This window comes from Centroberyx affinis, unplaced genomic scaffold, assembly GCF_046629955.1.
Source record: "Centroberyx affinis isolate AG114_WGS23_722 - 3 ecotype Tasmania unplaced genomic scaffold, CSIRO-AGI_Caff_v1 ptg004734l_1, whole genome shotgun sequence".
In the NCBI taxonomy this organism is placed as follows: Eukaryota; Metazoa; Chordata; class Actinopteri; order Beryciformes; family Berycidae; genus Centroberyx; species Centroberyx affinis.
In genome coordinates, this window is record NW_027282291.1 from 132,792 (window position 1) to 154,307 (window position 21,516).

Genomic DNA, 21,516 nt, shown 5'->3' on the forward strand with positions numbered 1-21,516 from the left:
TCATCCATCATTGTTTGTTGTAGATGTGGGTAGAGCAGTTCCTTATTGGGCAAGTCTGGGGCAGGCCCAACACCTCCGGACTCCCAGGAGGAGAGTTCAACTGGAACGGTATGCATGAGGGTGTGAGGGGGCACAGGTGGTGTGTGTGTGTGTGTGTGTGTGTGCCTGTGTGTGTGTGTGTGTGTGTGTGTGTGTGTGTGTGTGAGTTGGTGGTTTTCAAGCTCTTGCATTATGTGGCTGTTGGAGGCAGGTGTTGAAATGGTGGTGTAGTGTAGCGTTGCGCTGAAGTGGTGAGCCTTCGCCTGTTTGTTGTGCATCTGTGATCTGTGTATGGTTGAGGGCATTTGTGTGTGTGTATGTGTGTGTGTGTGTGTGTGTGTAGGTTTAGCTTGACTCCTCATTCTGTGTTAATCCTGCTGCACTGCACATCTGTGTCTCTCCCACTCACGTGCGCAGACAGATGAGCTGCATGGCTGGATTCCCACTGCACGCATCTCTCTCTCTCTCTCTCTCTCTCTCTCTCTCTCTCTCTCTCTCTCTCTCTCTCTCTCTCTCTCTCTCTCTCTCTCTCTCTCGCTCTCTCTCTCTCTCCTCATTCACATATTCACGTATTATCAAACACATCAGTAGAGAACCTCGGGGAATCTTGTGGCTGCAATCTAACAAAAGTACATGCTTAGGAATTTTTAGATAATTTCCTAATGCGAGCGCAGCGTAAAACAACATGGCAAGAGAAACACTTCCTCGATACACTTCACATCATAAATAGAATGAAAATTGAGGAAGAGGGCAGTTTCAGGGGTGTGTCAGATCTGTGATTGGGGTTGATAAGTATCATCACCATGATGTAAAACAGCACGCTTCATTCTGGACTAGAATTTTCAGCTGCTCTCCTGCAACAGCATGCATCACCAACTCAAAATAATGAGCAGAGTGTGTGAAGGCCATTAGATTTCCCCAAACATCTCTTCAGGGTGTAAACTAATGAGCTGGGCTCATTTGTTGATGTTTGCCTACTAAATTGGGGGTATGATTGCACTGTAAAATACTGCTCTGCACTAATAACACCCCACAATCACATGAAATAACACAAGGAGCACACAAGGTTGTAATGAATCTAAACAAGATTTGTATCTCTTCAGAAAATCCCATGTAGATCTGAGGACTTTGGTTAAATAGAGAGAAATGCAATTCCACCTAATGTGTCACTGGTTGTGAGGCTAGTAAGAATCCCCCATCATTCTATAATAAATAGAAATAAAGTATAGTATACACATATAACAGCAAAACTTTAAAATATCATCCAACTACAATAGGTCAAAAAAGTATGCCATAGAAATTCCTATTGCTATACCATAACATATATAGGCTAAAAGAAGTACCATATACCAAGTATGATATGGTCACTATAAGCTCACTATGAAGTACCACACAACAATATAAAGTCCCTATAGGAATATTATAGGAACAATAGGCCTACTGGAATATTGATACCATAGAAAACATAAAATACCCATACAAAAACACCCATGGTCACTATAAACTTGCTATTTAATACCACAAACACACTATTAGTCGCTGTAGGAATATAATGATAATGTTATAGTGATTCATACACTGATTTCTTATAGGGCCTATTGATACAAAACTTTGCAATATCTCTGCTATGGCTTTAAATCATAAGAAATAAACTCCTCCCTCTTGAGTTGCTCTACTGTCAACTAAAAAAAAAACCCTCCCATGCATCGGAATGGTAAAACGAGAATGTGCTTGGAGGACCCCGCTACAGTGTGGGGTAGTTGAAGTTGAAGAAGAGATTATTGTCCAACTAAGACATTTAAACTAATTCGTGTCTCGTGAATGGAAGTGTGAAGAACTGCTTGAGCAGCCCTAGGGCAAGTCGGACACGCTGTCTAATGGAACTAGAGAAGAGGAAAGAGGGGAAATCTCCTCTTAGCTCGGGCAGAAGCGCAATGCACTGGGGTAACATGTACGGTTCGGTGTGAAATGTAGTTTTTACCGTCGTGCGGTGGACCATGTAGTAGTGTTTGCGCGTGCATGTAGTATGATATTGAGTCCGATATGTCTAATGTGACGCCGAGCAAAAGCGTAGAATGGCTGCAACTCGAGTTAGAGTCCGGAGGCACTTCTCTGCTCCTGCTGGACTGCCGCTCACATGAGCTTTATGAATCATCCCACATAGAGACGGCCATAAACCTGGCCATACCGGGACTGATGCTCCGGAGGTTCAAGAAGGGAAACATACCCATCCGGACCATCATCTCCAACCACGAGGATAAGGAGAAGTTCATCAGACGGTGCAAGACTGACACGGTCGTGCTGTATGATGAGTGCACCGTGGACTGGCAAGAGACCGGGGCTCCCGCCTCGGTTCTGGGACTACTTCTTCAGAAACTATGGGAAGACGGGTGTAAGGCGTATTACCTGGAAGGTGAGTGGTGTGACAAGGTTTTCCTATCGAATTAACCCAAGGGAAAATCTCTATAGTATTCCTATGATGTTCCTAAAGGGAGTTACAGTGTGTCTGTGAATGAGTTTATAGACCTTATCGTACTTTATGATTTGATTATTAAATCTCCTGTGGTATCGCTATAATATGCATAACATATTATATATAATGTATAGTTTTGCGTGATATTTGTATAGTATCCTTCTTAACTTTATTCTCGGATTACTATATGTCTTTTTCGAAGGGACATCTCCAAATATAGCTATGGAGCTGAAGGATAGCTTTTACGGGAAGAGGTTTTAAACTTTCAAATGTATACTTTGGAAATTTGTGAATCAGGCTATAATGTTTTCCTCTATTATAGATTGTAGTGTTTGGCAACTTCTGTACTAACATTAATTCTGTGTTGTGGGTTTTAGGATTTGTACTCAAAAGTTTCGGAAGGTGTTTGTGTGTCACTGAGATTCTCAATTAAAATTCCAAAATGGCTGCGCCATGTTTTGCTCCAGCAGGAACAGGCATGCATTTCATGAATGGTCTGTTTGGGGGGAACTGGAGCTACTTCTTAAGGACCCTTTTTTTTTTTTTTTAGACCAAGTAGCTACTCTTTACAACAAGATCACTGTAGATTTACATACAGAATGCACATAAGGTAGCCCTTTTCATTTATAAATGACTTAAATGTAATTCTGTGACTTTGTAAGGCTTAACTTTGTTTTCTGCCTCTTGTCCAGGGGGATTTGTAAAGTTCCAGACAGAGTACCCAGAACACTGTGAGACTCTCCTGGACAGCTCCTGTCCCAGCTCCTCTCCCCCGCTGTCCGTCCTGGGCTTCGGAAACCTCAGGATCAGCTCAGATTGCTCTGACGGGGAATCGGACCGAGAGCCAAGCAGTGCCACAGAATCCGAGGAGAGCCCCATCCCCAGCAACCAGCCCGCCTTCCCCGTCCAAATCCTTCCCTACCTTTACCTGGGCTGCGCCAAAGACTCCACTAACCTAGACGTGCTGGGCCAATACAACATCAAGTACATCCTGAATGTCACACCCAACCTTCCCAACATGTTTGAACACGACGGCCACTTCAGGTACAAACAGATTCCCATTTCGGACCACTGGAGTCAGAACCTGTCCCAGTTCTTCCCAGAGGCCATATCATTTATCGGTGAGTAGGTCACTAACTGGCCATATTAAACAGACACACAAAAACACACTTACATTAAAAGCTTACCAGGAAGAAGGAGAGGATTGGTGGTTTATATTGCAGACCAGGAGGAACAACCCCTCCCTCACCACATGTCTAACTAGAAGGGCACTCGGAGAGCGCAGACCTCCGCCAAGGCCAATAGTCCAGTCTTCTATGATATGCAAATGTACAAGCGCAACCAATATACAGATCCGCTCCGAAATTTAATGGGTTCTTCCTTGGCCCATGCTACACCCTTCCACAAAGTTTCATGAAAATCAGGCCAGTAGTTTTTCCGTAATCCTGCTGACAAACAGACAAACAAACAAACAAACTAGAAGGGCGCTGGGAGAGCGCAGACCTCCGCCAAGGTTCGTGCTATTATTGCTTGTTCATGAGTCGGATCCGGATCCACTCCAAAATTTAATGGGTTCTTCCTTGGCCCATGCTACACCCTTCCACAAAGTTTCATGAAAATCGGGCCAGTAGTTTTTCCGTAATCCTGCTAACAGGCACACAAACAAACAAACCACACCGAAAACATAACCTCCTTGGCGGAGGTAGTAACCATTGTTATATAACAGTATATATCACCGAATTGTATCGAGACAGGGTAACAACACGATAACCTCATTAGACAGTGTATGTTTTTCTGTTGTGGTACAAACACAATATGTGTGAGTTTTACTTTTGATTCAGTCTCTGTCCTCATCAGCACCTGAAACCACAGGTGTTTTGTCTCGTTTGTTTGGTGGTTGCAGGGCTCGGTGCCATGGACTAGTTTCCACAGGGTTTAGTGGTAGAATAAGGAAGGAAACATTGTTTCCACTCCCTGGGGTTGAGTGTTGTGTTGTGTTGCCAGGTCATGAGTTAAGACTGCAACTTGGCCTGATTGTGGTGAAGCACGATGTTAGCTAGTTGACAGTTGTTTGCTGATGTCTGTTACCAAGGTAAAAAGAGGATATTAGGCACACTGTTATACAGATGGAATGAGTTGTTAAAATTTGAATCAACCCTCTCAGTCAACAGTAAAAGTTAACAGCGCCATTATTGTAGCATCAACAGGGTCACTTCTATCACAAAGAAGAGTCAGTGTCACATTGTTGGGTTAAATGCAAAAGGCAACTGAAATATTCTTTTAAAATAACCTGAACACTGCGTGGGCACGTTTTCTCTCCTCGCCATAGATGTGATTTCCTTATGCTGCCTATGCCGCTGACCACAGTTGTCCCTTCCTCTCACAGATGAGGCTCGGTCTAAGCAGTGCGGGATCCTGGTCCACTGCCTGGCTGGCATCAGTCGCTCGGTCACAGTCACCGTGGCCTACCTGATGCAGAGGCTCAACCTGTCCCTCAACGACGCTTATGACTTTGTCAAGAGGAAGAAGTCCAACATTTCCCCGAACTTCAACTTCATGGGCCAGCTCCTGGACTTTGAGAGGACACTGGGGTTGCACAGTCCCTGTGACAACCGCTCCACCAGCGAGGAGCAGCTCTTCTTCACCACGCCGACCAATCACAACGTCTTCCAGTTGGACACGCTGGAGTCGACATGAGGATCAATTAGACAGCTATCTGTGTTTCCCTTTGTGTCTCTGAGGCATCCCGATGCCTAGCTAGCTGACTCAGGCAGTGAGTCGGTTACAGTATTTCTGCACCAAAAGGCACTGTATTGATCTCTTCATGGAACGCAGCCCTTATGCATAGGACACGCTCCATTAGGTCCAATCTCCGATGCCTTAAAGTCTAACACAAGGATGACTTTTGTTATCCAACTTACATGGCATTAATGAATGGTCGTGTGCAGCCGTAATCGCAGGACATTTCATGACTTCTCTATTAACTCCAGGATTGTGGTTTGACTGTTATTTGTTATTCACCAGCTGTAAAGTGGATGTTTAAGTATTTCTTTGTATCGATTATGGTTATTGCCTTGATGGTCTGAAAGGGGGCTTTGGCCAATCAGAATGTTTTCTGGGGACCAATCTGAGATGTTGTGATGGTACTCTAGCTGAGGGGAATAAGCTACTACAGTGAGCTGGCCTTGAATTATTGTCCAGTTTTCCTTTTGACGACTGTTCTCAACTTCTTTGTTTGCAGCTCTCTTGCAGCAGAGACCACAGAAAACATTTTGTCCTCTGCTTTTACTCAGAATACCTTCACTGATGTCTTTTAATTGGAAACACCATGATGTCAGAGAATTGTTCTTTACGTTTTTTGATTGAATGGCCACCCTCTGTATAATATCAAAGGTAAAACTTATTGTTCAGCAAAGCTCTTGTACATTCTATTGATTATAACTGCAGTATTTGCATGTGATTATGTTCTATCAAGGACATTGTTTTGTAACCTTTAGCTCATATTGCCTGTTGTTCCTGCGGCCTTTACCATACCTTAACATGAAACTTAACTAGTTGTCACTTACCAGGTCTAGGGTATAGTGTATAGGATTGACTTTTGCCATGCTTGAACCGAATGAATTGTGTAAGTAATCATTGTATAAAGGAATGGACATTCACCTTATTTTCACTCTCACAGTCTTCAGTCTGCAGCTACTCCTACCGTGGCATAATGATGTTAAGGGAAACACGATGTGTAATTAGCTGTTCTCTATTGCCAGTCTCGTCTCAGAACAAATGGGCCTCTGAGTGAGTTTGATGTATGAGAGGGAATGAAAGGAAATGAGTTTGACTAATGTGTTCTTACCTCATAGAGAGACATTTTCAGGGATTTTTATACAAGGCATCTGTATCTCGTCATAAGCCTCTTAAGTGCATCCAAGGGCTGTTTTGTTTGGTATGTTTGTAAAGATGTACATAAAATTTGGTTGTTATGGGGGACATTTTCTCGAAATCATGAAGGATGTGAAAGTGACTCTATCACCTTATGTATAGTATATGTAAAACTAAATGTCCAAGACATTATGTACAAGTTTATACAACAAATATATTGTATATTTTTACTTGAATATGCGTCATTTGTCTTTGTTTACGTTTACGTTTTGACTTTGGAGTATTCATGTCTACCTACGTTCACGCTTTTACTTTCTAATGCAATAGCACATCTTTCATGAATCAAAACGAAAGTGTGGTTCTCTGGTTGAGTAAACACGAACATCATCAGGCCAAAGAGTCCTGTGAGAAGTCAGTGAGACCCAGTCAGCTGCAGGATATGAGTGGCAGTGCTGCGCTGTCCAGCCCCGAGGCTCTAGGTGTGGTGAGATATCCGTTTTCTGTCCACTCTGATGCTCGACTTCCTGCCTCTCACAGGCCGTCAGACACAGAGACAAGTGGCGGGGCCAGATCTCTCACTACCACAGTGCAGACACACCCACCACCAGTCAGTCAAACAGAGCCCAAAGGAAGAGGAAGATGACACAGCATGTACCCTACCACAGATACACTACTGTACGGGACTTCCGACAAGTCTGTGCACCACACCTCGTACAGTAATAACAGTTAAATCGCACTGCTCCACGATAGGTATTTCACTTGATCAGAGCTTCAGTTTGCATTTCTATTTTTTGTTCGTGGTGATTTCAACATTTATTGGCAAATATGCAATATCCTGTTTTTTGGTTTTTATTTCCAAAAGCCACATCATGCATTTCCTTATTTGAAAAGAGGAAATGTGAGCTCCCTGATATCTTCACATCCATGCTGCCATTTAGGGAGGGGGAAGTGGTCACACAGTGTTTGTTATACTGTAACAGTCCACTGTACTTTCACCATTTTCATGATATATGATATGTGTTTTGGGAAGGACTATTGACACTGAACTTCATGTTATTGAGAATTCTCATTACCCTTTTCCTTCTTAAAGACCTGCTCCAGTGAGATCATCACCAGATTCAATCACTCAGCCTCTCTGAAAACAATCTTTCTCAAAAATGCATATATATATATATATATATATACATATATACATATTTTTTTTGTTTGTTTGTTTGTTTGTTTTTGTTTGTTTTTTATTTATTTATTTATTTTTCATAATCCCAGACAAAACAAGATTCAGGTGTGCAGTAGGAGAATCGGGGTGGGTATGCACAAGTGTGATGTGTTTCAATTGGCAGAAAACATTGGCTCCTATTTTGCCTAGTAAACCAATCATTAAAAGAAAATCTTCGAATTGTTTGTGAGGTTACTGGAGTGGGCTGAAACCTGCTTTATGGTTTGTTCTGGCTCTCCCAATGCCTGGGTTGGTTTGGTATTGTTCCTACCTTGTTTGGAAGATTTATTTGTGCGTTCCACTTTGCCAAATGACAGTAAGATGAGGCAGTGAAGTCCCTTTAGTCCCTCTGTAGAAATTATGTTATGAACTGAAGCCAAGCTTGCTAAGTTAGGAAAAATATAGGCGGGGAAAATGTAGTTGCTTTGTGCAGCGGTTCATGGTCCAATAGCTGTCACTCTATAGGATTTAATGAATACTATACTGAAATGGAGAAGATTCAGTTTTAGCTCCAGCTTTGGAACTGAGATGACTGAAATAATATTGCTGTAGTGGGTTAAATGTTGTCAACCAATGGCAAGCAAAAATCTCTGTTCCACTGACTTTCACAGCAGCAATACAGTGCATGACGAGACTTGCTTAGCAACACCTTGCAGTTGTGATAATAAAAGGTGGTGAGTGATGGGTTAGCCGGCATGACTGAACCTGGCTAGCCACATACCTGCAGGGCAAACCTATGATTAGGTCTGAGAGACACCCACGATAGGGCTGAGGCAATGGGTACCTGCAGTTCCAGCCGGAAGGGGCTTTGCAGCACAGATAAAAACACAGAAAACCTGCGCCTGGGGATGATGGGAGTGAAAATGATTAATCAGTGTGGTCTTATCTAACTGAGGCATATCCAGTTATATATATTTTTAATAAGAAGAAACTACTGAGTTCTGAGAAAAAAGGAAGGAAGGAAATCGTTTCATCTGCATGACTGTTGCACAGCTGAATCTCCCTACCGCAGTGCTTATACAAGTAATTTGTACATATGAAATAGCAGCTCCTATCTGGGAATTCCCTTGCAGCTGCTCTCCAGTAGTTTTTGGCACCAATCATTCCATGCTCAGAAGGTCTCATCTGAGAGTTAAGCATAGCCCTTTGCGTTCTTTAATTCCTATCATTTCACCGTGCTACTGCCTGCTTCAGAGGCAAAGCGTGGGGTTGTAATGGGAAACAGCTCCCTGTTCTTGGAAATATGTTGGGCCATCATTATGTGCTTAAGGAATCAGGAATCGCAGTCCTACTGATTTAAAATCATTCCTGCACCTGTACATACAAATCAGAAAGCTTATTGTGAACTATGACACAGGATTAGAGTGCTTATAAAGTAAAGTCTTTGATGAAAAAAAGATATGGGATATATGTATATTAGTACAGTATAGTATATAGAAAATATTCTATTCAAGTGAAGCCCATATGTATGGTTCCCTGGTATTGTTTTGCTGCAACAGTATATTCTCTGTGACAGATAAGTGGAGTATTTTTGTCCTGTTATAATCAGTGGCGAAGGGAAGCAGAGGCTACGGCAGTGCTTACTCAGCAATGGTGGCTGGGGAAGCAGATGTGCATGAGACTGATGGGATTTTAGTTAGAAAGGGGGCGGGGGCGGGGGGGAATGTGTCTGTTTGCATGTATGCAATGTGTGTGTGTGTGTGTGTGTGTGTGTGATGAAGAAGTAGAGCCACAGAGCAGAAGCCAGGCAGAGCTGGCCCACACCTGCTGTGGTTAAGAACATACTTAGCATACTGCACGACTGACAATAAGAGGCTCTCACAGCTGCCTCTGACTCTATTGCGCAACCATTTCTGGAATAATTCATTTAAATTCAATTATCCCTCACTGAACCAGGATGATTTCAGTGTGGGTTTTAGATGATTCACCTCATAGTCTCTGGAGAATGAATTAGATTGAGGTTTTTTTTGCATTTAATAAATTGTTTGGACAAATTCAGTGAAAGGGTCACTGTTATCCTATTATAGAAAGATGTTTGGTTATCCCACTGTAAAAGCCAATCTCCTCTGAATAAATGCCATCTTCACTGTAGGGATTTTTTATCCCCAGCGGTCACACTCTGTTTGTCTACAGCAGATGTTCAGGGCCGAGGAGAATAATCCTAATCTCAGCGTTTAGCTGAATGCTGTCTCTGACATCATGCCACTCAAGAGGGAATGACATCATGGATGCTGTGTTTTCCTCTGAGCCACACTGTCCTTCCTTAGAGCGAGGCCAATTAACATTTCAGTGTTGAGATTGAGCCAGATGATTTGAGCACGTTGTGTCCTCTGCTTGTTACCAGTGATCATAATAAACATGAAACATATAATTCCTTTTACTTTAGTCACTAGCAGAGGACACTGGTTATATTAAAACAGGCAAATACCCTTTAGCCATGGCTTCACAGAGCTATACATAAACTGCATTGGAATGGTATGCATTATCGTGCCTATGATTTCATCTCCTGTTGTTGGGGATTACCATTCAATTCCCTGAACCCATGAATCACATCGAAAGCCATTTGTATTGCTTCCTCCTTCCCCATATTTGTAATGGAACAAGCCTAGATCCCAAGTTAGAAATAGCATAGACTCTCACACACAAATAGAGAGGGAGGAAAGCGATAGGAGCTGACCGAGGCTCGACTATATTGTTTGTCACCACAGTAATCAACAAGATTTATTGGAACAAAACACTTCAAATTCTTCATCTTTTGGTAATCTTGATTGTAATACTGACGCTGCTGAATATTCATATATCTAACGTTACTGTTGTAACATCCATCACATCATGCCAGTCTTTTTGCCCTTAACTCACCAGGAAGTGTCTTATCTCTCCAGGAACTTACTACAGATCTTTTCAAGTCAGACCCTCCTAACCCTCCTGAAACTTACATGAAATGTTTTCTGAGAGATGTCTTCCGAGAAGGAAGAGAAGTGTGAGTTTTGGCAAAGAGAATACTGGGTCATGTGTAAAGCAGAGCCACATGGAATACGAGTGGCAGAGTGAGGCAGCCATCTGTTAATACCAGAAGCCTCTCATTTTGTGGCCAATTTCACCATCCGGTGATGTACAGTCGTCTGTACTCACCCAGCAGAAGAACAAAGTGATATTTGTTTTCAGTTAATTTGTGGCAGGTGAATACCAACAGAAGGAAAGTTTTTCGAGGAAGAATGAAAGGGAACATTCCGTGTGTCTTGCTAGACCCAACACAAAGCAAAGGTCATCTGTCTTTCATGTGCCTGCACTGAAACCACAGAGGCCATGGTGGGAACTCTCATGCTGTCTGGTATGCCATTCATACAAGGCCATATGTTGCTTACAGTATAGAATTGCTGAGTGAGCCAAAGAACGTGTCTGAGCCTCGGTACTTGGAATTCTAGAACATTAGCGACCAAAACAATGATGTCATCCGGCCGAGGACGGGAATCTCTGAGTGTTTCTGCCAAAAACAGACCTTAAACAGCCGAAATGAACAAAATGTTTGGAGAGTAGCCTACGTTAAAATTTCTGGAATTTCTTCAGCTCAAAATACAATTTTACGCACATACAAGCGTTTACAGGATGGGCTCTCGTGTCTCAAAGTTTGCAAAACACTGCAATTAAATTTCCTTTTTCAAAGTGGTAAAAATAGATAAACCATCCCGTGGTGCATTAAAACAAAACAATCAGTGTCATTCATTTGAATGAATGAATAGATATTGTGGAATTTGAGAGTTCTGTGTCTTTTAGTCTTGCTGTTCTATGGGCCATTATGGTTGGGGCAGTCCAGAAACAGTACTTCAGTGTTCTCAGCACCAGAAGTGGGATGGAGCATCATGATACAATATTCTGTCTGTTCAAGTTTGATTTGCAGTCCTTCCACTCTCTCTTTGTCTAAGCTTTCCACTTCCTCATTGTGTATTTACAGTAACAAAGAACAACCTACCTTTTTAATTTACAAAAAGAGGAGCAGTCAGTATTCCTGACTCTGTTTGGGATTTGGTGTCTCTGGTATAAATCTTTCTGTAAAGTGATTAATATTGTATTGGAAAAGGCTATGATCCTGTCGCACTGTTAGCGTAGCTTAGTAACAAAAGATCTGAAGACGATTTCATGGTGGATCATGACTCTAACATGATCTAATGGCATAAATGAATCATTTATAAAGCAATAAAACAGTGGTTGTGTGTGTGTGAGTGTGTGTGAGTGTCTGTGTGTGCATTATATATGGCCGCATGTCATCCTCCCTCACCCTGAGCCAATGGAATAGCTCCCCCACAACACACACGCACACACACACTGGTTGAATGAAACTGAATGAAACCAGTTACCTTACTATTATACACAAATCCTCTCCACCTCAGTCGCTTGCCATGGTCAATTTTACAAGGGCGTAGGTGTTGCACACACAATAGAGAAGCAGGTCATACAGTGGCTTATATGGCCCTGAAATACATATTACCCAATGTGGTTCTTTAAGACACATAACCGCAGTGTGTGTTAATGACAGGAGGCATGAGTCATCGGGCCTGCCTTACGTAACTGCGTCACTTCCCCACCCAACTTGCTGCTAGTGCGCCACACCCCAGATTCATTCACACACTGCTCTGCTGCTGCTGCTGCCCAGCCTCCCATTGATGGCGGGGAGCACCACTCATCCTGCTCCATATACTGTGTGTGACGGCGCCTCGGAGTTTATGCAGAACTGGGGCAGAGCAGTCTGATCTGGGCAATACACAGCTAACTCGCTGAATGTTAACATTACCTTATTTCACCTCACATTCCCACTCAGCTTGATGAAATGCAGTGTTGCTGTCAGTGCAGCCGGACTGTAGGTTAGTTGGTGCAGCGTGTGTTATATGTCTGTCTGATGGATTGCACAAAACATTTCCGGGCACCGGCAGAGCAGCTGTGCCTCAGTGCTTATTGGGGTTTAACAATGCCATAACTAACACAGACCATGAGGAGTGAACGGAGCTAACAGGACCCTCAGGGAAGAGGTGGGGTTGGGGGGGAGGGGGAGGGTAGGGGGGGGGGGGGTTCAGACATTGCCATCAATCAGGCCACTGACGTCACAAGCTCACACAAAACACACACACACACACACAAGCGCACACACACACACACACACACACACACACACACACACAATCGATTCCCTTCCAGAAGGAATCAATCTCGCCATTTACAAATACTATGCCATGAACTGTTTGAAAGTGGTCTGTTTAATGTATTCTTTTTTTTCCATTATGATTGTTTTAACCACTTACATTGTTCAAATATTTTACTCAGATCTCTAAACCCTGCTCAAATTGCACTATCAGACAACCAGATCGCTGTGTTTTTGACTATTATTTTAACACTTGTGTTTTTCAATGCACTATTAACCAGACTAGGGATCCATACAACAAGCATTCTCCGCTGTTCAGAAGAGCTTGCTTGTGTCATTTACTTGGTGAAATCTCTTCATCTCCTACTTCCTCAAAGCAAGCCTGACCGCCCGATAAGATTGTGTTTTCCTGCTGACACCAAGTGGCCAGAGTGCGAACTGCATGACTCTTCAGTAAAAAAATATACTCTGTTTACCTGGGAAAAGACTTCTTACACAACCAACAAAACAATACACAATGTGATGAAAATATTTTGGGTTCATTTTGGTAGGGATTTATTGTGAATGTGATAATGCAAGACTGCTTTTATTTTTTTATTACTTTCATTTTTTCTCTCACTGTAATTCCATGTTTGTTGGTCTGACTGATAGGAATCATGACTTTTCTACACCAATGAACCAACATTTCAAACTTACTCTCCAACATAGAGGTCAGAATAAAAGCTATATCAACAACAGAACAACAATAGAAATGGCCTCTCTTTGTACTGGATCAGTGTTCTTTATATGGGCAAAGGCATTTGATTGTCAACTGGTGTCGGTCAATCCAGATCCCCTAACATGGGCACTAACATGATTAGACATAAATAGCTCCTGTCTCAATACATTGTGTAACTAGATACTGGCTCTGCAACCATATGAATAGTTCACATGCCGCAGACAAGAGCCACCATGGGACACAAATTACACATGGAAATTTATAGAAGGTGAGTCAAAATTTAGGTCAGACAGCTTAGTTTTACAACTATGTACCTACGTTTTGATACAGTGATTAATGGTAAAACAACAAAAGCACTGCACCGAAGATGGAGTGGTGTGTCTGCAAGACTATTCAAGTCAAAACTACATGAAGAACAAGGATTACAACTGTCTCTCTCATTTTGTCAAGAATCATAATTCTATTGCCCAGTTGAATATTTATGAGAAAATCGAAATCACACAGCCCCAAACAGAGTGAAAACAAACGACTGCTTTGACAAATGTATCTTGTTTATTACATGAGTGCAGATTCTACGCAGACTTTTGATGTAGAAATGTCCAGGGGAATAAGAAGGGAATACAAAGTCCTGAGGGTATCTTAAACATACAGAAATGCATACAATGTGTACATCATAACATGTATACACACTGGATCCAGTACATTGCCTCTAAATGTATGATTAGTCTACCAGAGCTTGGTATAAAACTATGTTGACTCACAAATATATTTTCTGCCCAGCTAAACAATATCAGCCTCTTAGTAAGAAGATTTGTAAACTGGCTGTGGCCTTTCAAAGATAAGGTTGAATTTGAAATAAACACAAAATCGATATTTCAAGTAGCCAAACTGATGTAGTACGTGACTTCTATAGAAAATATAAGTAATTTGGTTACATTTACACAAATTCAGTATACATGGGCACCAAAATTAGTTACAAACTGTATTTACAACAATGCAAGAGATGGTAGAAAAATACAGAAACATTCAGATAGAGTATTCAACTAAATCTTGCAAAGTCGTTCGAAGGTTCTATCAGTGGCATCCACAATCATCTTCCAGTTCTCCATAGATGACCATGGAGTCAAATAGAAATACAAAAATAACACTATGGGATCAGGGACGTCTGTCTTGTCGTGTTCAGCGTTACTCCACTCCTTTCATGAACTCCAAGAACTCTGTAAACCCAGGGAAAATAGAAGTTAGCTAATGGTTACTGAGCCCTAAACAAACTGTAATGGAAGTGTGCGATTTCCATATCAAACAAATGTCTCATTCTGTGTGTATTTTTTTTGAAGAATCCATTGAAACATTTGATCTCGACATGAATGATAGATCAAAGGAAATGAGTGGTACAGCATATGCTCTCCATAAGCACGTGCTTCTCACTGCTGTCACTGTAACACGGGGTAAAATCCTCACCGTCATAGTCAATTTTGCCGTCGTTGTTCTTGTCCCCGTCCTTCATCAGCTCCTCGATGTCATCCTCGGTAATTGCTTCTCCTGTAGATTCCAGCATCACTTTCAGCTCATCCAGGTCAATGTAACCATCTGCGTTCCTGTGCAATCAAAGGAAGGAGATGTGATAATGTGCCTAACCCACCTGAGTTAAGATTTTAAAGTGGTGTTTACTGTAGTTAAGATTGAAGTGGTGAAGCCCAGCTGTAAAACACAAGCAAATAGAGGTATGTGTGTGTTTGTTTTTCTGTGTCTATCATGACTGAACCTTTCCTGTGAAGTATTTGAGAATCATCATTGTGGAAAAAAGGTGTCTGCTTTTTGATGCTCAGACAAGATGTCTAGGTTACATGGAGTGGGTGTTTGAAATATTCTGTGCTGGTCAAAAAGGATTATGGAGCATACTACTTGCCATACACTGAATAGTTATCTGGCATTTTTTGGCACATAATTCGACATGGTGACATAATTCCATATATTTTGATGGAACGATGCTATGCAGAGGAATTTGATGACTTGTCAGTGGTGAATTTCAAATGACTGCATCCCATTGTTATGGTTTCTGCCAAGGCTATATTCTCTCAAGGCATTCACTCTGTTGCTGCTTAGAGTTAACTGAGACTTAATAAAGCTCCAGAGTTTCCAGAGTGGGGTTTGAACATGAGTGAAGACATTAAACTCACTTGTCAAACATGCGGAACAGCTCTGCCAGTTCTTCCTCTGTCTTCCCTTTGCTGTCATCCTTCATGCACCTCACCATCATGACCAGGAACTCGTCGAAGTCCACCGTCCCACTCCCTGCACACATATGATATCTGTCAATACATCCTCACACTCCAGATCCAGGGACTATCAGTATTACCTTACTCAACCTGACACCAGTTAGGTATGTATGTACAGGAAATGTGTGTTTCAGTTCAGGAGTTCCACCTTTACTGTACATTGAATTGCACTTTATTTTCAGTGTCATCCCTCGTCTCTTAGTTTAGGGGATTGTTTCATATCTTTCACCGCCACAAACCAATCCTTTCAGTTCTTGTACTTGACAGCAGTGTTGTTTAGTCGTGTGTTTTTAGTTACCGTCTTCATCCACCTCGTCGATCATCTCCTGCAGCTCCTCTGGTGTAGGGTTCTGGCCCAGCATCCTCATCACCTTCCCCAGCTCCTTGGTGCTGATGCAGCCGTCCTCTGCATCCTGTACGAAGATGTCAAAGGCGGCCCGGAACTCTGCAACACCACAGAAGCACACAGGCAATATATCAGTAATGTGGTTTGGACCTAGAAAGGATGGATCTCTCTTTTCTTTGCAGCATCAAGCGCACTGTATAGTAGATATAGTTAATTCACATTTGAATGAAAATGTCAATTTGGTGACATGTATTGATGGCATGCATACAAAAAATATTGTTATGTGTGTGCACTCTAAGAGACTCCGGTATTAAAGTAATTAGAGATGAATTGTACTTTTTACGCACCATTTTTCTGTTCATCTGTCAGCTGCTCAACCTGTAAGAGTTGAAAAGATTAAAAAGTAATGTGTTACCTGATCGTATGTATGACATCATTGGGCAATTTCAACATAGTACTACATCTTATTACTATCTGTTCAAATTTGTACATTATAACTTCAATCATTATAATTTGAGATACAACAACAATGGTCAAAGCTCAAAATATTTGCTGAAAAATGTTTCAATTTTAGATATGGGTGAAGATTATCTTCAATATCGGTATTTAGAGTGTGAATCCAGCCTCTGGACTAGATCACCTCCATCCGTTTTGATAATAACTCTTAAACCCACAAAGGTAATGTTTTGGTACCTCACACTTGGCCGTCCCTGACAAAACACAGAACCTGTATATCATATGTGAGGCCTGCTGGCCAGTGAGTGGAGGAGTTAAAAATAAACAGACAGGAGGATCAGGAACCACAGATAAAGGACACAATACACAGTGCTTTAAATTAGCATAGCTGTGGATCTGGCTCAACAATGGAACAGTAATCCTGGAAAAGCTACCACGAATGAGAGAGGGAGACAGCTGCTTATGTAAGAGTTATTGTCTGTCGTCCACTATAAATTAAACACACACACACACGCCTCTGGTGATGATATATGAAAAAATCAATGTCCATCTAAACATCATCACACATATACACATGTACATTCCTATGTGTTTTTACTGTCTCTCAGCTGTACTGCTCAGCTGAGATGTGAGTGAGCAGGACAGCCAGTGGAGCGGCCAGGCAGAGATAGACAGACAGATAACCATACAGCTCTCGGGGCTCACAGATAATGCTGGAATTCAGCCTTGGGGGGGTTATCTAAACCTGAAGCCCTTCTCTGGCACCACAGAAACACGAATGCAGGAGCGTCTGAGCAACCGGCCAAAATTAGCCATGTGAAGTGGGACTGTTCCATTTGTAGTCATGAATGAACCAGCAGAGTGCGGACTAGGGATTCGTCCTGTCGGTGACCTCCAGAGTGGCCCCTATCAAACCTGATAGGACTGAAGTAGGGGAACATCTAGAGACGTATATGGTCTGAAGGCTCCTCTGACATCAGCTGCTGATGGAGACAATGTGCTATGCTAGGCACATCAACAGGGATTTGTCAACATTCATGTAATGTCAGACTGACTAACAACAAAATGATGGGAGACATTTTTTTCTAACTTCAAATGAATGTGCACTCAGACATTCCATGCATGGTCAGTTACAGTAAGACGGAATAAAGTTAATATTTTACTTTATAAATCATTGATAATGCTCTGTGATATGCTCTGTGATTGACTGTGATAATGTGTGTCACAAACTAATATAAAGTTGTTGATTCTAAAAAGCACCACTCTCACACCAGACCTCACAGAATTCACACAAACAGATTTTTTTTGGTGAGCATCCCATCGAACACCGAACCAACTGAAAGCACCTCAACATCCTTTTCTTTCATCTCCTCATCAAAGGGAAACAACTGCGCTTTTTTTTTTCAACTGTAGTTGTGAGTTGTGAGTGGACCTACCGCTGCCTTGTAGATGTCGTTCATGTTGGAGGCTTGGCCGCTGCCTGTCCGACGGTGTCCTGGCACAGAGGAGGGAGGTGCTGTCCAGCTCAGAGCAGGACGCTGGCCTCATCCTGGGAGGGTTTTATAGCTGGAGCCTGGCGCTGTCTGGTCCCTCCCCGCCCTGACCAGCCTCCCCTCTGTTTGTGCCTGTGTGTGTGTCTATGTGTGTGTGTGTGTTTGTGTGTCATTTGGCCAATCTGTCACAATCACCAGGCTCAGATAAAAATGCGGCTGCTCTTAGGGGGCACACTTTGGAATGGAATGAAGCGAGGGGGGCAAGCATGGCGAAGCCTAATCTCCAGGGAGGGGGCTGTAGAGACACTCAACATTCCATCAGACCTGGACCAGAGGAGCAGAGGGCCAGGCCATGGCAGGGGGTGGGGGGGTGGCGGGTAGGTGGGTGGACCACAGCCCACACGGACCATGAAGGGAGGAGAGAGAGCAAGAGGGCAGCTCTATAAAGCCGGAGGAAGGTGTGGGCGGTGTTAGCCTGGTTCAGAAGGGTAAAGCCCACCAGTAAAACCTGATCACACCGAGGGGTGTGTGTGTATGTGTGTGTGTGCATGTGTGTGTGTGCTGTATTAATGTTAGGTCAGGCTAGGCTGGGGTTAAGGTGTTATTTACTTTGGCTGAGTTTCTTGTCTTTGCTGCTGCTGGGTACCAGTGTCATGTTGCTATCTGTGGAGATAGAAACAAACAAAATAAATACGAAATTAAAAAAGAAAACATAATTTTCTCCACATTATTCAACCCTAAAAAGTATAAAAAGTATACCTCCAGGTATTTCCATCACCTGTACATTTATGCCAATTACACACATTATCTTTAGCCTATTAATAATAAGGCCTATGCAATTCACACTCTATGATATATGATATTTATATTCTAAGCCTTCATGAGCAGCCCAGTTTCAGTCAGCAGAGGGTGCTGTTCACTACACATAGACTGAATTAAATTGTTGCACGAAGCTGCCGCCAGATATCCAATTTATCAACAGTGGGCTAGGTGAGAAATCTGGGTCAAACAAACCAAACACTCCGAGACACATTTAAATTGAATTGTACACAGCACAAGAATTTGGTACATTTATTTCACGCACCCTTGAAACAGGGCCATCTCCATCATTTGACTGTGCGATTCACACACACACACACACACACACACACACGTTGATGCACGTGCACTCAAAAACAGGCACATGAACACTCACACACAAAACACACACACGCTCACACACACACACATACAGAGTGCTGTGGCAGGCACTCTGAGTGACGGGTGATCATGCTGAGTTATAATGGGATGCTAATGGGGACCGGCACAGCTTACAAGCATCATACAGCAGCTCAGTGAGAGAGAGGGAGCTCACACTGAACAACATACCAATAACATGTCCTGCTCTTCAGAGACACGGCTACACACACACACACACACACACACACACACACACACAGAGCCCGTACAAAGACACAGCCTTCACAGAGAGAAATCACTGCACATCACTCACATGCACAGCTTTCACAGACAGCGCCAGAGCCCACACAACAGGGACCATTGACAGGTTGAGCCTCCATGGAAATAGAAAGGGGGGGTGAGAGAGAGAGAGGGAGAGAGAGAGAGAGAGAGAGAGGGAGGGAGAGAGAGAGAGAGAGAGAGAGAGAGAGAGAGAGAGAGAGAGAGAGAGGGAGGGCATGAGGCAAAAAAGAAATGATTGCATGCTGGTTGTCCTTGTGTGTCTTCTCAGTCATTCGTCAAATTTCATCATCAAAACACATAGCCATCACAGCCATTCTGTTGCAGTGATTTCCTGTGAGTCATCCCCAGTTCACCTATACCAGCGCTGCGCTCCATTGTACGGCGCGGCTGGGATTCGGAACAGAAATTAATCATCATCAATGGCACTGGCTCTATCAGTTGAAACCCAAAGCATACTGATGAGTCTACATGATCAGCCAGACAGATTCATTTGGAGAGCCGAGTGCGGTGTGCTGGCTGCCAAGAGTAATGAGCAGCTCTGCAGGGGGCACTAGCTTCTAATGTAAAGCTTTTTTGAACCCACACACACACATGCACATCCATGCATGCACACACACACACACACACACACGGTGCTACCATAGACTGGCACGTGCTGCTTGGAGAACCCCACATCAAAGGGAGCATATGGAGTGCTGTTTCACTGGAGCTCTCCACCAATTTCCTCTAACAGAGGAAGGCTGACGAAAGAGCCAGCCATCTCCTCCACACAGTGCAATCAGACAGCGCATCTCAAATCCACAATTCACCGCACACCGCTTTTTGAGGGGTTGCCATAGAAACTCTGCTGGGTAGTAGCGGGCAGAAAATGAGAGGAGATGAGCGGGGCTATTTCCCCCCTCCACCTCCCTTCCCTCTCTCCTTCCCTTCCTTCCTCCCTGCCACCACATTTTGTCCTCAGAGTGACTGTATTATTTTCTATTCTTTGCCTGTTATACGCATATATGTGCACAAAAAATGCATACACATGCATGCACACACACACACACACACAAACACACACACACACACGTATGGTCATAAATAGGAGTGAGAATGGTTATTTGTTTGCCAGAACCATTTATGCAAATGTTCTGGTTGACTAAATCCACAAGTCCAAACGATTACATTTCATGTCTCAGGCTGAACATGGGAACAAACTGCTTTGGATGCCTCTACTTTGTTTGGATCAAATCAGGTTATGCGTAATGTTTTAGTTTTGCGTTATATATATAACGCTATTTAACATAACAATAGTGATCTGATTGAATAGTTATTTGATAACGGCTGAATTTCCATCATCAACCTAAATCTCTTCCTGCAGAAAAATATAAATCCCAAGTGTGCAATATTTCGAAATGCCCAAGGCATAATCTCTCAGGCTGGTAGTATTGAATCAGTTGGACTGCATTCATGAATATCTACTATTATTGGCTACACACCATACATCATGTCGATTTAAAATACTAGTGTGATATACATAGTGATTGTGTTGATGTGCAGCTGAGCTTGAAGCATAGGTCTTTTGCACCCCCACCCCACCCCACCCCACCCCTCTTTCATCTCCTCATCCTCATCTCCTTGATTGGAGTGAGGGGGGGTCTGAGTGTGTCAGCCTCTCTCTTTTTTTCCCAGTTTTTTTCTCCCCCTTCTCTCTCTCTCTCTCTCTCTCTCTCCCTCTCTCTCTGTCTCTTCCCATCGACAATCAACCTGTCAATGGCTCCTGTTGTGTGTGGGCTCTGCCTGTGTGAGCGATGTGCAGTGTTTTCTCACTCCGAGGGCCACGTCTTTGTAAAGGGTCTGTGTGTGTAGCTGTGTCTCTGAGGAACATGTCTCTCTGTCTGTCTGTTACTCTCTCTCTCTACGTCAAACTCTCTACACTCATCCTCTCTATATTCCACTCTCTATCTCTTACTCATTCTCTCTCTCTATTTTTTTCTTTTTCTCCTCATCTCTCTAGATGCTGGGTATACAGAGTGAAAGACTAAA

At 42.9% G+C, this 21,516-nt stretch overlaps 2 protein-coding genes across 3 annotated transcripts; one reads left to right on the forward strand and one right to left on the reverse strand.

The window, feature by feature from the left end:
* Window positions 1-1,759: 1,759 nt before the first annotated feature.
* On the forward strand, window positions 1,760-6,589 carry LOC139665894 (dual specificity protein phosphatase 7-like). 2 transcript variants are annotated; one of them, XM_071544926.1, is made up of 3 exons: window positions 1,760-2,452; window positions 3,205-3,633; window positions 4,899-6,589. In XM_071544926.1, exons 1-3 carry the CDS (start codon window positions 2,083-2,085, stop codon window positions 5,207-5,209), a joined length of 1,110 nt encoding a protein of 369 aa, XP_071401027.1. In that variant the 5' UTR covers window positions 1,760-2,082; the 3' UTR covers window positions 5,210-6,589. The 2 variants fall into 2 exon arrangements, with proteins under 2 accessions (XP_071401027.1, XP_071401028.1); XM_071544927.1 differs by lacking the exon at window positions 3,205-3,633.
* Window positions 6,590-14,040: 7,451 nt separating this feature from the next.
* Window positions 14,041-18,047, reverse strand: tnnc1a (troponin C type 1a (slow)). The gene is made up of 6 exons (XM_071544934.1): window positions 17,971-18,047; window positions 16,426-16,456; window positions 16,031-16,177; window positions 15,634-15,748; window positions 14,915-15,051; window positions 14,041-14,670 (listed from the first exon to the last, which is right to left on the reverse strand). The coding sequence occupies exons 1-6, from the start codon at window positions 17,992-17,994 to the stop codon at window positions 14,639-14,641; spliced, it is 486 nt and encodes a 161-aa protein (XP_071401035.1). The 5' UTR covers window positions 17,995-18,047; the 3' UTR covers window positions 14,041-14,638.
* Window positions 18,048-21,516: the final 3,469 nt, after the last annotated feature.